This window comes from Pipistrellus kuhlii, unplaced genomic scaffold (assembly GCF_014108245.1).
Source record: "Pipistrellus kuhlii isolate mPipKuh1 unplaced genomic scaffold, mPipKuh1.p scaffold_m20_p_7, whole genome shotgun sequence".
Classification (NCBI taxonomy): Eukaryota; Metazoa; Chordata; class Mammalia; order Chiroptera; family Vespertilionidae; genus Pipistrellus; species Pipistrellus kuhlii.
In genome coordinates, this window is record NW_023425573.1 from 21,106,076 (window position 1) to 21,121,429 (window position 15,354).

The following is a 15,354-nucleotide window of genomic DNA, read 5'->3' on the forward strand; positions in this document are numbered from 1 at the left end:
TTTGATTAAACATCTCTGAAGGCTATGAAAAGCTTCAGGGTTCTCATCTTCCCTCCCTTCACGCCCCCCAGTCGTTTTTCTCTAATCTTATCTCTGCTTTGAGGCAAGGGACTTTGTGCATGGAGGAGAGGACAAGTCAGCAGCATGGTGCTCACAAAAGGTGCAGTGACATCAGCAGCAAGAAAAGAGACTTTCTGGTTCTTCTGGCACTGGGGTCAAAACGGACACTTTGTATGAATGAAGCCACCCCAAGGAAAGCCTCACCTGCTCATTCATGATTTCGGAGAGTTCGCTGAGCATGTCCTTATAATGGGACCTCAGTTCTTCCTGGTACTCTAGCTGGTCTTCCTTGATGAGGCGTTCATTCACATCCAGGGCCTGCCCACACGCATCTGCAAATTGCCTTTAGTGACAGCAAGAAGCAAATTAACAACCAGCCACAGAGACTGGCCAAAGTGAGACTGTTGATAGACTCTGCCACACAGAAGGAGGTTGGTCAGGTGGCTTCCTGGGGAATTCAAGAAAGAACATTCCACAAAGTAGATCTTACCTGAAGATTTCCTTCAAAAGCTTTACTTGGTTGTCAGGGTATTTCTTTGCTTTGGTTTCTTCAAGAAAAGCTCGTGCATAGGCCATGGGCCCTGCGTTAACCTATTGGGGAGAAGAGAATTTGCTGAGGATGAGCCCTCTTCCTTCATGGAGGAGCCCGCTCCACAGCTGGGAGGAGTAGCCACTTGGGCACCAATCGTGTGGGGCCCCAGTTCTCTCATATCACCGCGAAGTCGCTAATGTGTTATCTGTTTCATTGGCAGTCCCCCACAGCTGGCCAATCAGCTACTACATCTGAGCTCAACATGCCATTGCCATCCTTCCCACACTTCAGTTACTTGCCCAGCATGTCAAGTGTTTGCCATGTCAAATACGGCTTTAACTTTATTACTTTTTATTGAATTTATTGGGGTGACATTGGTTAATAAAATTATTTATGTTTAGAGTTACAATTCTCTATTATAACATCTGTATATTGTATGTATGTTCACTACCCCAAGTCAACTCTTCCATTACCATTTATCCCTCCTTTACCCTCTCGAACTATTATTTTCTTAATATGTTTGAAAACTAGATTCCCTTTTATTTACTTAAACAAATTTAAGTTAAACATCTGTGAAAACCAATGTCTTATGTGCTAGATTTTTTTTATTAGCATTAAAATAAACACACAAGTATATATTAATAAAAGACATTCCACAGAGGTGGTGATGTACACACCTCACTGGGAACTACTGACTATGGTATTCCACTTGACAGTCTGGCTTAGATTCTGGCCCAATGTGGCATTATCAGATTTGCAGAATGTATGCTCAGGTCCTGATCATGCTCACACACAAAAGTAGACTCACACTAGTGAGGGAATCCATATTTCTTAGTGCTTGTAATGTTTTAAAGTGACCGTGTAGCTTGTAAGGAGTAGGGGAAAGAGAAGGAAGCTAATGCTGTACTTGAGCCATCTGCAGATGTCTATGGCCACCAGGCACGGTCAGTGTGGTAAAATGAGCAAACAGTGCTTGGGTACTTTCTGTTGCTTCTCCAGCTTCCACCTCCAATTTTCTCTGCTCAGCTGTGTACTGAGGGAAGTTGTCCCATTTGGAGTATAACTATGGTTCTCTTGCATCCTGGCTTTTAAACATTTATTATTATTATTATTATTATTATTATTATTATTATTATTTATTTTTGAGTCAGCCATGGGGTACACAGACAAGATGCTGGCAGGGAAGAAGACAGCCAGGTCAATATCAGAATCCACATTACTGACTTTTCCTTTTGCATCAGGCTCCAATATAGCTCTGTGTGATACTGCCACTGGCCTGCCTTTCTTTAAAAGGTTGGTATTTTGTTCATTATGAATTTTTGAAATTATTTTTTATTTTTAAAAAATATTGCATTATAATATTTTATCATGATTACTGAGTTTTTGATGCATCCCTAAATTTTATGCCCAAGGTGAGTGCCTCACTTGCTTCACCCTAGTTCCAGCCCATGGAGGGTAGTAAGTAAGCGTCTGGCTGCCTCCTGGCAGTCGTTTTGCAGGGACTCAGTCTACCTGTATGTTTGTCTGTCATCAGCAGGCTCTCTCAGCTCTCTCTGCTTCCAATGATTCCTTTTTCTCCTCAATTTTCGGGCCTAGGAAGAGTAGCAGCCCCTCAATCCTGCCAGCTCTTGTGCCTATCCTTGTTGTCCTTGTTGGTTTCCTTAAATGCTGCTCAGACTTGCAAATAGTCTATTTATTGTATTTTCTTTAATTGCCCACGGTGAGCAGGCCACCTGCTTCCTCTCAGGACCTTGGCAGCCAAATAAACATTGATGCCCATTTTATGAACTAATATACATTCTAAAAATAGGTGTTTTTGAACAGTTTTCTAAGGCTCTTAGTGACAGATATTTATTGTATAAGGGAGACATGTTATTTGTTAATTAATTCATTTTTGGAATCTAGAATATATTATAGAACATAGTTTATCCAAAGAAGATAAGAAAGGAGGGTTAAGGAAGAAGATACTTTATTTTCAACTAAAGTTAAAAAAGGCTTATCTCTAGGTGTTTGGCACCATTTATGTGTATTTACAATGAAACATAATTTTAAAAACTCAGATAAATGTGCTGGATGGTATCACACACATAAAAATACCTCTTATACCCTTTGTGAAAAAATAAATGTCAAGGTGTGTTGTACCAGGTTCCACGGGCCACATGCATCTCAGATTTGGGCAAAGCTCACCTTCACACTGACACTTCCTTGGAGCTTGAGCTGCAGTCGGATCATGTCCACCTCTTCCATTGTGCAGAGCTGGTTAAGCTCAGAGACTTTCTTGGACATCTCGTCGATTGCCACTTCAATAGGATTCAGTTCTGTGCTCCACTGGCTTATAACTTGGATTCTCTTCTTCACATAGGGAAACAAGTGGCTGGCTGCCAGGAGCAACATGAAAGAATGGGAAGGCTGAGGGTGAGTGCAGAGTCAGGGGTCCCCTGAAGGTACAGACCACCCTATAGGATGTTTTTTTTTTGTACACAACTCATTTGTCCTGCTTGTTTTATGTGCATATGAGTTATTGCTTGTCCCGCGTGCCATATGCTCTCCCTCCTCTTAGCATCTGCCCCAGCTACCTTCGCCTGCCAGTCTCTTCCATACCTCCCTAGCCATGTTCTCATTCTCAGGGCTGGATAAAAGCTCAATCTTGAGTCATTCAACAGTGAAAAGATTATACCTTCTACCACAACTTTCAGTTCAAATAGAAACTACCCTAAGGCACAATAAAGACTGCTTAAATAAATACTGTATGGCCTATGTTATAGTAGCTTTGTTTTAGAATTTTTTTTTAATTAAAAAAGTTCTGGAAAAGTTTACTAAAGGAGAATGTTCCCCCTAGTTTGGATGTCATTGCTATTTGTCTGTCTGTTGCATAATCCAGGATTGCTCATCTCTCACACAGCTTAGGTATCACTCGTCCAGAATGTATTTGCTCATCTTTCCCCTCAGTCTACCTTAGGAGTCCCCCTCCTGTGCTCCCATTTCATTTCACATGCTGTGCTCACCTGAAATTCTTGCTTTACTTAGCCCTTTCGTCTACCAGACTGTGAGCATCTTGAGGGCAAGACTCGTGTTTTATTTCTTTAATTGCCAGTATAGTGCCCGACATCTACGGTAGTAGGCACTTGTTGAAAGTTTGTTGACTAGCTTACAGAATAGATTTAGAAGGTACTGGAAGGGATGGTGACCATCCGCTGCACTCATTTTACAGATGAGGTACCATCCTTCCAGAGCGATTTAGGCATCTTGCCCCAAAACACACAATTCTGAGAGCTTGTAATCTTGAAGTAACTGAGTGTAAATTCAGGGAGAGAGAAGAGTGGCCTTCCCAAGACACGGACACCATGACCTTTGTGACTAAGTTCTACAGGGAAGGGATTAGTAAAGTAACTACTGACAATTTCTCTTCTGGTTGACTTCTCAAGGGTGTCCTTCTTGACAGATTGTAAGGAAGGGGAAATCCTCTCTTCCTGGCAAATGTCCATGGTGGCACATTTGGGGCACTCGTCTGCCAGAGTGAAAGGTGTGGATTTTAACTTCTCCATCCCCGTGAAGGGCCTACACCTACTTGTCAGGACGGTCCTGCGCTTGCACTGCTCCTCCACGCCACCGTGCTTCTTGCCTGACAGCGTGAAGGGCGTCTCAAACACAAAGCGGTTGATGTTGTGATGCATTTCAAAATCCGTCTTCCGGTCCTCTATTTCCTTTTCCTCAAAGAATGGCGTCACATAGGTCACCTGGATATAGGCATATTTGGGGTCCAAATCCTTCGGGTTTACCTATATGAACACATGATGGTGAAAGAAAGAGTGGTGAGCCTAAGGTACTTTGGAAAGAAAGGCAGGGAGCTCTGTGTTCCCTCAGCTGAAACCCTAGGTTGGAGGGGGGGGGGTGTAAGGGGGAGGAGCTGCCCTGTGCCCTAGGAGAAAAATGGGCATCATATCATCATAGAAGAGTAGCTGCCTGGACTGTGGTCAGGCAGCCAGACCGCGGTGGAGGTAGGCTTGGAGCCAGCTGGCTGAGTAGCCGAGGCTCTTTGAAACTTAAGCCAGCTTTTCCTGCCCTGTCTTCTGAAACACTCTTCTACCAACCTGTGTTTTGAAGACCTTCCATTCTCTAAACACATTTGCCCCTTTCGTGCCCCTCTCACTGTCTGTACTGGGCTGTTCAATATGCCCTTTGCTTCTAGCAAACACCTCCTCACTCTGCAATTTCCAGCTCAAACATCATCTCCTCTGGGAAGCACTGCCCCCATGAGAAGGAGCTGGTCAGGGAGCCCCTTTCCCGAGCTTTCCCTGTCTGACTTGTTGTGTCTCCATGGCACTTCACTGCACTTTTATTAAAGTAGCTGTTTGCAGACATCATTCTCTTCTCAGCTCCACGTGAACTGGGAGATCTTGGAAAAAGAGTCTTTGTACCCCAGCTCCTAGCTCTGGGGATGGCATGCAGTAGGTGCTTAACAGAGGTTGGCTAAAGGACTTAAAACATATGATAGGATTCTGAATAATATAACCAGAGGATGTAAGCATTGGCTTTCTGGAACCACCAGAAGATTAATTAGATATCCACAGGTTAATACAATGTAACTGGCAAGTCTGCTTTCATCACAGAGAATAGATGTCAAAATTGGTATGACTCAGGAAGACTTCCCAAACCAAAGAAATACATTTTTGCTTTTTCTCCAAGTCCACCAATGGGCCCAGTCACTTTAATTCTTTGGGTGCTATACAAGTGCAAATAACCGATGGGAAAAATAGGGAACTTAGAAGTTAGTTCAATAAACACATAATGTTTTGCCAAAAATAATCACCAGTCAACCAACCAATAAACAAACAGGCAAACACCCAAAATGAATATTAATTTTCCTCTACCTTGTTAGAATCCTGTATTATCTTCACGTTGTCTGCTCCAAATTTATCTGCATACAGCTTGAGCAGTCTTTGGGAAATCTCCGACAGACCTGTCAGCTTAGGCTCTTTATAAATAAACTCTTTACCTTCTTCTTCTTCAAAAAAACCCTATGGAAGATACATAAGAAACCACCAATTTTATCAAAATTGTACATCACGAGCAAAACAAAAGTTGTTTATCCAGTCTTTTGGTTATCACCCAAGCCACTAACTAGAACTCTATAAAGTCAAAATCAGAGAAAAGCAAAGTGAGGAAAAAAATATCATGCTTGAATCAGTCATTAATGGAAACACTCCCTTTACCAGACTAAAGAACCTTATGGGATATCTTAAATATTTTCTCTATTTGTAGAAATCAATGGTAATACCTATCTGCTGCATATACCGTATTTTCCGGTGTATAAGATGACTACTGTGTTCTAGTAAAAAGTCTGCTCAGATTGGCCAGAGTCAGAGATGCGGTCTATTAAAAAAAGAACTGGTGTTGCCTCGGAAGTAGGGGGTAGTCTTATACAGCGAATATAGGCCTAAACCTATGTTTTAACTGTAAAATTATGGGGTCGTCTTATATGCCAGAAAATACGGTATTTTGGGGGAAGGATGCCCTCATGTGGCAGTTTGGGGTAGAACACAGAGTCTGGAATAATTGGAATTTTTTCAGAGCAGTGTCATTTTTAACTAGGTCTTCTCGAAGTCTTTGAAGCTAGTACAGGAAACCCTGAGGGGCACGTAAAGGTATCTACGTGGGTGGATATGCACCCACATCACCTTAAAGAGCTGCAGCTCCAGTATTGTAATCACAGAAACTGCATGTGGTAGGCTCCCAAGTACTGTTATTTAAAAAAATAACTTTCCAGTAAGTCTGGGGCCTGATGCAGCTTGGCTATATGCAATTTCATCATTCAATTTGCTTTCCTAGTAGATCTTCATTTTTTTTCCAAAGTAGACCCTTAGAATAGAAAATAGTAAAGCAACCAATTGTGCCATCATTTTTATGCCATAGGAGCAAGTAGGTCTTAGCCTCTATTAATTTACCTGTCTGGTTTGAAATAGGGGGAGAGAATATTCCTTTATCTACGGATAAATAAGTGAGGTAATCTTTATAATTCCTTTCCTTTGAAGAGACACAGCGCATTTTTCCCGTGGGACACGTGGCCTTTGACTACTTGGTTAAGTCTAGAGTTAAGATTCCAAGTGTGTCTGGTTTCCTCTGAGTCAGAATTTACCTCAAGGGTATGGCTGTTGACAGCCAGCTGAAGACAATGGAGGTCACAAAGAATCTTAGCTGTATTTTTAAAAAACTGATATTTTTGACTATTTAAATAAGATTCCTTATATATAAAAGACATGGATGAAATGTTCCCATGCAGGATTTTTCACAGCCAACGTGAGTGAGAATAATAATTAAATTCAGATCTGTATGGTGCCTTTGTACTTGAAGGCACTATCATTCATGTACACTTGACAATCATGAACAGGGTACTTTTCATGATAAGAGGTACACCACTGTATATTTGTAGAAGCCAAGAAACAGGCACATTTGCCAGCACAGATCTTGTCAAGCATGAAATTAATGATCTGTTTCCTTATGCATTTCCCTAAATGACTTTGGGCTTTTCAAAGTCGGGAAAGTGTCTTGTTCAACATGGTATGTGTAGTGTTTAGCATGATGCCTGATCTTCAGAGGGATGTCATTCTACATTTGTTAAATTAGTAAACTGAAGAATAAAACAGTTCTAGTGGGCATACATCCTAAAAAGGTATGTGTGCACCAGGTATAAATAGAAAATACTGTATTGCTTTAAAGAACAGTTTTTAATTGAACAATGTATTTGAGAAAGATTCAAGACCAAACACAGATGATTATGAGTAACTTGACCCTCAATTGCAAAAAAAAAAAGAAAAGAAAAAAAAAAAAGTGATGCATGATTGTTGAAAGCATGAAAAGTAGCTCCCTGCTGTTCCTCTAGACTTTGTAGTGGTGGTGAGGTCTGGCCCCATTCCCACATGACTTTCAGCTGCTGTTTTTCTGTCTGTGGAGTTTTGTTTTATTCAAGGTCAGAAGTTAGTGGCTAACATTGACAGACTGACACATCACAGAAAGAAGACTTCTGAGGTCATCGTCCAGAATCCCCCCTAAGGCAATAGCTAAAGCAACATTTACAACTTCAATTCCAGTGAGAAAAATGTCTCCAAGTCCCAGGAAAATATTTTCTCACCACACTGTGAAAACCATCACAAAGAGACATTTTCACTGTGAATTCTTGCTCCTCACAACTTTCTGAATTCCGAATTAGAAGGAGTGTGGGAAGCAAGATTTTATTGTTATTACTATGACCTCTGTGGTCTTGGTCATGACCTGTGACTTTCTTTCATCCATACGCCTAGGTCTGGAGGATGGGAAATAGACTCAGAAATCTATGGAGAGGTCCTAAGGACAGTGTCTTGGACACACAGGCCCTTGGTGAATGTCACCTATCATGAGGAGAATGAGGAGGATGTCAATAAAAAAAAGTTTGTGTCAGTAAAGCAATTTGAGTTCTTATTCATATGCAGGGAAACAGCTTGAATGAGTTTTGAGAATTTTAAAAATACATACCTTCAGCTTCTCTTGCATAGAAACTATCCTTTCCTTATTAGAAAAGTCTACCTGATGCTCATTTCAATATTTTGGTATGGTATTGATCAGAAAGAAATGGTGATTAAAATCTATCTATATCTATCTATAGATATAAACCTAGCATGGAGATAAAAACCTCTTTAGTGGTTTTATAAAACCATTAAAATGACGCTGGATTAACAGAATAAAGTATTTCATCTGCTGTTTGCCAGGGTTGTAAGAGTGTTTGCAGTCAGAGAAATAGCAGCTCTGAAAATGTTGGCAATGCGTGCTTACCTTTTACCCAAGGAAACCATCAAAGCCAAGCCCACTGAACCATAGCCCACTTCAATTTCAGCTCTGTCTATGAAATAAATGATTCATAAACAGGGACAAAAGGTGACGAGGACCCAGGGACAGTTTTTCTTTTGTATTAACTACAAGGTCATGAGTGTACTGTGTTTCAAGGCAACAGGAAATGTGACCTCTGCATTTCTTTTGCTAGTTTCCTTTTTTAAAATGTCGTTTTACAATGCAATAATAACCTTAATCTGTCTTATTCTCAGGAAACAGCACACATTCTACTTAAACAAGGACTTTGAGTCAGTAGAGTTAACTTGCATGGATTATGAAACTAATAGATTATGATAAAAATTAGACGCCCAGTGCACAAAATTCATGCGCGGATGGGGGTTCCTCAGCCAAGCTGGCACCCTCTCCAATCTGGGACCCTCAGGAGATGTTTGACTTAACATCCCTCTTGCTATCTGGGTTGACTGGCTTTTAACCACTTGCCTGCCTGCCTGCCTAATTGCCCCTAACCCCTCTGCCTGCAGATCTGTTTGCCCCTACCTTGCCCCCCTGCCAGCCTGGTCACCCCCAACTGCCCTCCCCTACAAGCCTGATCTCACCCCTAACTACCCTCCCCTGCAGGCCTGATCACCCCTAACTGACTTGGCCCCCACCACCATTGTTTTGTCTGGAAAGAAGTCAGGCGTCTGGAAGATAGTTGGTTGACCCAGTGTAATTAGCACATTATTCTTTTATTAGTGTAGGATATATTCTTTTATTAGATTATATAGGATAGGATTGCTTAAATTAGCAGGAGGAGATGCTCTTGGCAGACCAAAATACATAATCCCTATATCTGGTCTGATAGCCAGCAATATGCACAATACTGCCAAATTAGTCATTAAAAAATTGAATTAATTTTTTACACCCTACACCAAACAGCTGTTGCCCTTAAAACTCCTCCTAGATTTGGTTCTGATTGGTTGGTTTCTATGCCAGTTAGTGTCTAAAGCTCTGCCTCTTAGCAGCTATTGGCTCCTCATACTTCACCCAGATTTGGTTCTGATTGGTCAGTTTCTATGCTAGTCAGCATCAGAAGCCCCACCTTTTAGGCAGCCATTAGCTCCTGTACTTCACCCAGATTTGGTATTGATTAGTTGGTTTCTATGCCAATCAGTGTCAAAAGCTCAGCCCCCTTGATAGCCATTGGTTCTTCGCAATTCACCCAGATTTGGTTTTGATTGCTCAGTTTCTATGCCAGTCAGCGTCTCCTGGCCTATCTCTAGGCCTTACCATAGAGGCAGGGCTGATCAGCAACTGCCCCAGGCTGCTGGTGAGCTGGCTGAATCGCTGACCTTTGGGAGAGAGACAGAGGCCTTGCCAGCAGCCTTCCTCTCTCTCTTCAGCCCACTTGCCTGCTGCATGCACAGTCCAGCCTGCTGGCAAATAGACTGAACTGCTGATGTCTGAGAGAGAGAGAGAGAAGCTTGGCTATTGGTGAGGCCCAGAGAAAGAAGCAGGGTCTGATCACTCTGCTTCTCTTTGGGCCTCGCCAGCAGCCTCCTGCTGCTGTTGCTGCTGATCAGCCCTGCCTCTCTCTCTTTGAGAGGTCAGCAGTTCAGCCTGCTTGTCTGCTGCATGTGCAGCCTGTCATTCGGCCGAGCCTTCAGACATTGTGGATGTTATAAGCCTGACTCTTTATATATTAATATATAGAGATAAACTGACAGTAAACTGACCCCTAAAATTATTGATCCCTTTGATAGTTTTGCAGAGACTTCCGAATTTTGCAATGTTCCTGAATCACTATTGGGATGTCAATTATAAATGTTCCTGATATTACATTTGATTGATTCCAAGGTCCTAAAGGAATGCATTGAAAGAGGAATCAGTGAGTAAAAGATGGGTCAGAAAATATTAATAACGGGCTAAATGCCAAGAGAAGAAAAGCTACAAGAATTCAGAGAGATGGTTCCATATACATATAAACTCAATTACATATATATGTTGTCTATATCAGTGACTTTCATATGGGTGGGGAGTCAGAAAGTTGTATCACATCCCCAACTATACATGCACCATTCCTCCTCGCCCAGTCCTTTTCGTATTAAGATTCTGAGATGCATCTGCACCCACATGAGCTCGGTTGAGAATCAAGAAATCTACATCCTTTGGTGAATGGAATAAAATTCCCCAGGCCTTTCACTTAACTCATTACAGGGGCATCTGCTGTTTTCAGGTTTGCAATGGGCACTCACTCGCTTGCTTTCATGCTAAATATCAGAGCCTAAGGATTTTATTGATGACAGTTGATGTTTAATCACTACTGCTGCTCATTATTCTGTAAGTGAATATTTCAGGGACACTTTGGAGCTGCTTTCTATAGGCTGTTCTATGTAAAATTCCCTGATATTAGATGTTGCATCAGAAAATTCATGTTATGCAAGACTTGTGTTTTTAAAGTTCTAACTTGTTTTGTCATGTCTGGCTTATTGCAGACATCATATTAACTACTTTAGTCAGTATTGTAAAATGCAAGCATCAGGCTAGCTGGGATCCTACAAGATTTACCCAAAGGACTTTGTGGAGGCAACAAAGGGTCTATTGCATATGCTATTTGCATAATATTTGAAACATGATTACAAGACATGTCAATCTGGATATTAAAAGGTGAATTTACATGGACATAAAGTATCATCATAAAAAGGAATTATTGTTGACCATGGGGATTATGCTAATCAAGTAGTCAGGACTTTATCTTAGATCTTTGGAACCTTCATTCTGCACACGTTTGGGGCATTGTCCAAGCTTATTTGGTATTTTCTTATCATCAAACGTGAAGTGAAGTGCATTGTCTGCTCCTGTCAAATGTATTAGTGCCCATCTTCATTTGGGTTCTTGGGGAAGGCATCTGAACATCATTTGAACAATGATGACCAAGGTTCCACATTGCTGCTTATAAGAATGACCTCCATTAGTCTCCCTCGGTCAGGGATGGCTGGGGTTTGAACCTATAGAGGACCCGCTTAGGCACATACTCAGGTCTTCAGATTCACAGACCATTTTGCCCTTTAATAAAATATCAAATTGGAATTTTTAACAAAAGACAATTGGGAAGTCTGGCAACATTAAATAGAAAGCCAGGTGCACAATCAGCACACTTTATAGAGAAATCTGAAAAAAGAACGAAGTTAAGTCATTTGAAAATAGCTCTCCCAATCCTTTCCCGTTACCCCCTCAGTTTATTTAGTATAGGGATTTTCAAGTATTCTTTTAGTAGGTGAGTTAAGGACCCATGGCCCCAAATTTATAAGTGAAGGTGGAAAATACTGATGTGGTACGGATGTGGGAAGGGACTTAAAGAATTACAAAAAAGTATGTACCAGACAAGCAGAGTTGAATGTGGACAACATGTGGATATTGCAGGAATTTGTCTTTTTACTTTAATCAACAATAATTATGTTGAACCACATGATGTTGCTGTCTTTTCCCCAGGAAAGTATGGTTAAATATGGGCAATTTCATATGGTTCCAAAGAATACAGAGGGAATTCTGTGTCACAGAGTTCTAGGTACTGGCATGTTATTTCTGTGTCTGCTTGTCCTCCAGATTTCTTACATCTCAGGACTTAACCTGACCTCCTGTGTAAAGATTTAGTCTATTGTTCATCTTCTGTATTGGGAATTAATACCATTACCTTTGAGAATGCTCAGAGCCATCGCAATAGAGAACCCTGTTTCTCTACAATACTCTTTGGAAAAGGGCAGGCTCTTTTAGGAACATGGGAAGGTGCCCATCAATGGCCACCACTCCAAGTTTTAAAATTCTGAGCACCCCCATGGTCTCCTTCATCAGCCAGATCACAGTGACCTGAAGTGAGTAGGCAATACCCAATACTGAGTCTACTATCCATATGTGGTGCCCATATTTATCTGTGTGAGTTTGTGTGCATGTATGTAGGTTTTCAGACTACATCTACTGTAGTGCAGAAGATATATATGAAAAATAAAGGATACATTTTTGTAATTCAGATAACTGGAGTAAACACAGTTTAGTTCAAGGAAGCAGGATGACTCCCAAATGAATGGAAGCAGGATTATCTCATCTTTGTACAAAATGTTGATTCTCACAAAAAAGTTAAGGTTCAGTAAAACCATACAGAAGGAAGTGTGAGGATTTTTAGAGCATGCAAATGGAGTGAGAAAGAGAGAACTTACCACAGCCTGGAACAGTCAATACCACAAGAAGAAAAAAGAGTAAACATCTGCATTAAAATCTGGTTGGAAAGCAGCCTAATTCATTTCCACCTATTCAGTAGCCAGCATCTTAGGCATTGGTTGGAGAAACTACCAGGTAGGCAATCTGTTTTTCATGATCCGAATATCAATGGTAATCATTGAAAAGATCCTTTGAAGGACTTTAGACTCAAATGCAGGCTGGCTGACTGCATCTGTATGTCTCTTCTATGCTGCCATTCATTCCCTGGAGACTCTTTTCCCCTATAGCCTTCAACTTCCACATCTCCTTTCTGATGAGGTTTTCTGACATTTTTCTTGCTAATGTTTTAGCAAGGTCAAAATGTTTAGTTTTTGTTTCTTGTTCACTTTCAAGAAATCCCTTCCATTTCTCTCTCCTCTTCTCCTGCAGATCTGTACATTTCTCTGTCCCCAACATAGTCTATCATTTCAGAGAGTTCAGATTCTTTTCCAGAGACCTCCTAAATATATAAATTTAGCTTCTTTCTGTAGACCATCTCCCCACATCTGTTCCTCATACCACCAGCTTTCTCTGATGTTGCCATGCTGTGGGAAAACCTGAGCTGGATCAATTTCTTTTAATTTTTAAGAAACTTTATTGATTTCAGAGAGGAAGAGAGAGGGAGAGAGAGAAAAATATCAATGATGCAAGAGAATCATTGATTGGCTGCCTCCTACATGCCCCTTACTAGGGATTGAACCCACAACCCAGGCATGTGCCCTTGACCAGAATAAAACCCAGGACTCTTTAGTTGCAGTCTGATGCTCTATCCACTGAACCAAACCAGGTATGGCTGGATCAATTTTTTTTATGGTAAAATGGCTAATAGTGACATTTTCCTTTCTAGGTAGAGAGTAGCTATCACGACTAATTCAGAAATTAGTTTTCAAGCTGTCTTCGGTGACTAGAGGAAAATATATATTTTTTTCTAGAGACTTCAATGGGAAATGATCTAGAATGACCATGCTGCATGTGACTCCTTAGGTCGGAGATTCTGAGGAGAATAAGAGCTATGTGCAATAGTGCCTTACATGGTGAAGGGAGAAAAAAACAAAACAAAAAACAAACAAGCAAAAAAAAAAACAGAAACAAGGGGCTGTCATTCCACCTGTGAACAAACAAGAATGGAATGTTTATCCACAGAGTCATAGTCTAAAGTAGGGGTGTCGAACTCAATCAGAGAAGGGGCCAAAATCTAAAATCCAGCCTAAATCGAGGGCTGAATGGTTTACTGAACAGTCATAAACTGTCATTGTGATGGAAACGCAGCGGAGTGCAGTGATGACAGCGCGGTGCGGGCCACATTGCAAGGCCTGGCGGGACGGATTTGGCCCGCGGGCCTTGTGTTTGACACGTGGTCTAAAGTATGTCTGCTGAAATATAAGAGTGTTATAAACCTCCCTGAAAAGAACAAGATGGTTCCTGGGTCTATCCCACTTAAAGCACCAGTCAGAGATATTCAGAATTAATATGTAATACATTCACTTTACTTTCAGGCAAATGTTATGGCTAGCTAATATTTTCTTTCTTGTTCATTGTATATGTAGTCAACTGAGAAAGGAAACTTTAAAATTACATTGACCTGTAATACAGGAAACAATAGTGTTCTGCATAAAAGTAGTGATAGTTTGAAAGTAGGGGAAAAGAAAATGCATGATTATAAAGTCTAAAGTTTATGGCTTTGATATGGTGGAGCCCCTAGAAATTATTTATTTTTTAGAAAGTTATGAATTTCATTTCTTAAAACATGTTGAATTTGACTTTGATATTGAGACAAACCTATAATTAAATATTTTGGGGGTGAAATGGGAAGAAGACATTGAAAAATAAATGCCTTTCTTCTCCAAGAAGTTAGAAATCACTGTTTAAACTCAGTCTGTATTAAGAGCCATGGAGTTCTTGACCCAGTACCTTCCTATGAACAAACATATAGACTCACACCCAGAGAAACACTCAAACATACCTAGACACATCCATACTCACACACCCTCAATCCTTTGGCACATTGAGTTAGATGTCTTATAACTTTTCAGATGAAAGGCAGCATGACCTGCTCAATAGAAATTCTCAGGTCATGCTGCCTCTAGTGAACTTACCTGCCCATAAAATGCCACGCGGTAGTACCGACCAAACAGTCGCTTCTCTGAATTTACCACCTCCGCAACTTTCAGATAGGACCGGTGAATGTCGTAGTAAAGATCCGACAATTTCTGAAACCATAAATCAAAGGGTCTCAGTGATGGTACCCACATAAACAACAGGGAGTTTCTGCTTTTGAAAATAATAAGCAATGGGCCCATTGAAAATAGAATGTTGTCACTAATGTTTGGGTTTTGAAAACATACTTTGAAGTCTCTCTGCTTCTCAAAGACAGCAATGATGGGCTTGTTGACATCAGCGATGAGCTCGTATCTCTCAGACTTCCAGAGAAACTCCACACACATGTATAGCTGCTCCACCAGGATATGCTGCAGTTCCTCAAACCAAAGCAAGATCTTTTATGATTGCCATTATAGCTTATCACTGAAGCTTAACTTCAAAATAGCTGCATTGTCAATTTTTTTCATGGTGGGGTCTCTGTGTTCCCTATTTTTGTTATTAACATTTACATTTAGCCAGCAAGGGATGGTGATGTCATCTGGATTATGCCCTTTTCCTCACTCCCATCCCCTGATCAATTCCTTAATCTTGCCGATTTAAATCTA

The 15,354-nt window shown here is 40.9% G+C and overlaps 1 protein-coding gene across 16 annotated transcripts in view; it reads right to left on the minus strand.

Moving 5' to 3' along the window:
* The window catches only part of DOCK10 (dedicator of cytokinesis 10), a 208,645-nt gene that overhangs the window by 4,223 nt on the left and 189,068 nt on the right, over positions 1-15,354 (minus strand). For 6 of the 16 annotated variants that reach the window (XM_045575320.1, XM_036421672.2, XM_036421668.2 and 3 more), the window contains 8 exons: positions 14,995-15,126; positions 14,746-14,859; positions 12,610-12,615; positions 5,464-5,610; positions 4,161-4,371; positions 2,780-2,970; positions 551-651; positions 265-403 (listed from right to left, as the gene is read on the minus strand). In XM_045575320.1, the coding sequence (XP_045431276.1) occupies positions 265-403; positions 551-651; positions 2,780-2,970; positions 4,161-4,371; positions 5,464-5,610; positions 12,610-12,615; positions 14,746-14,859; positions 14,995-15,126 (1,041 nt within the window). The remainder of the gene's footprint in view (positions 1-264; positions 404-550; positions 652-2,779; positions 2,971-4,160; positions 4,372-5,463; positions 5,611-12,609; positions 12,616-14,745; positions 14,860-14,994; positions 15,127-15,354) is intronic. The other 10 variants (XM_045575322.1, XM_036421674.2, XM_036421666.2 and 7 more) reach the window with 3 other exon arrangements.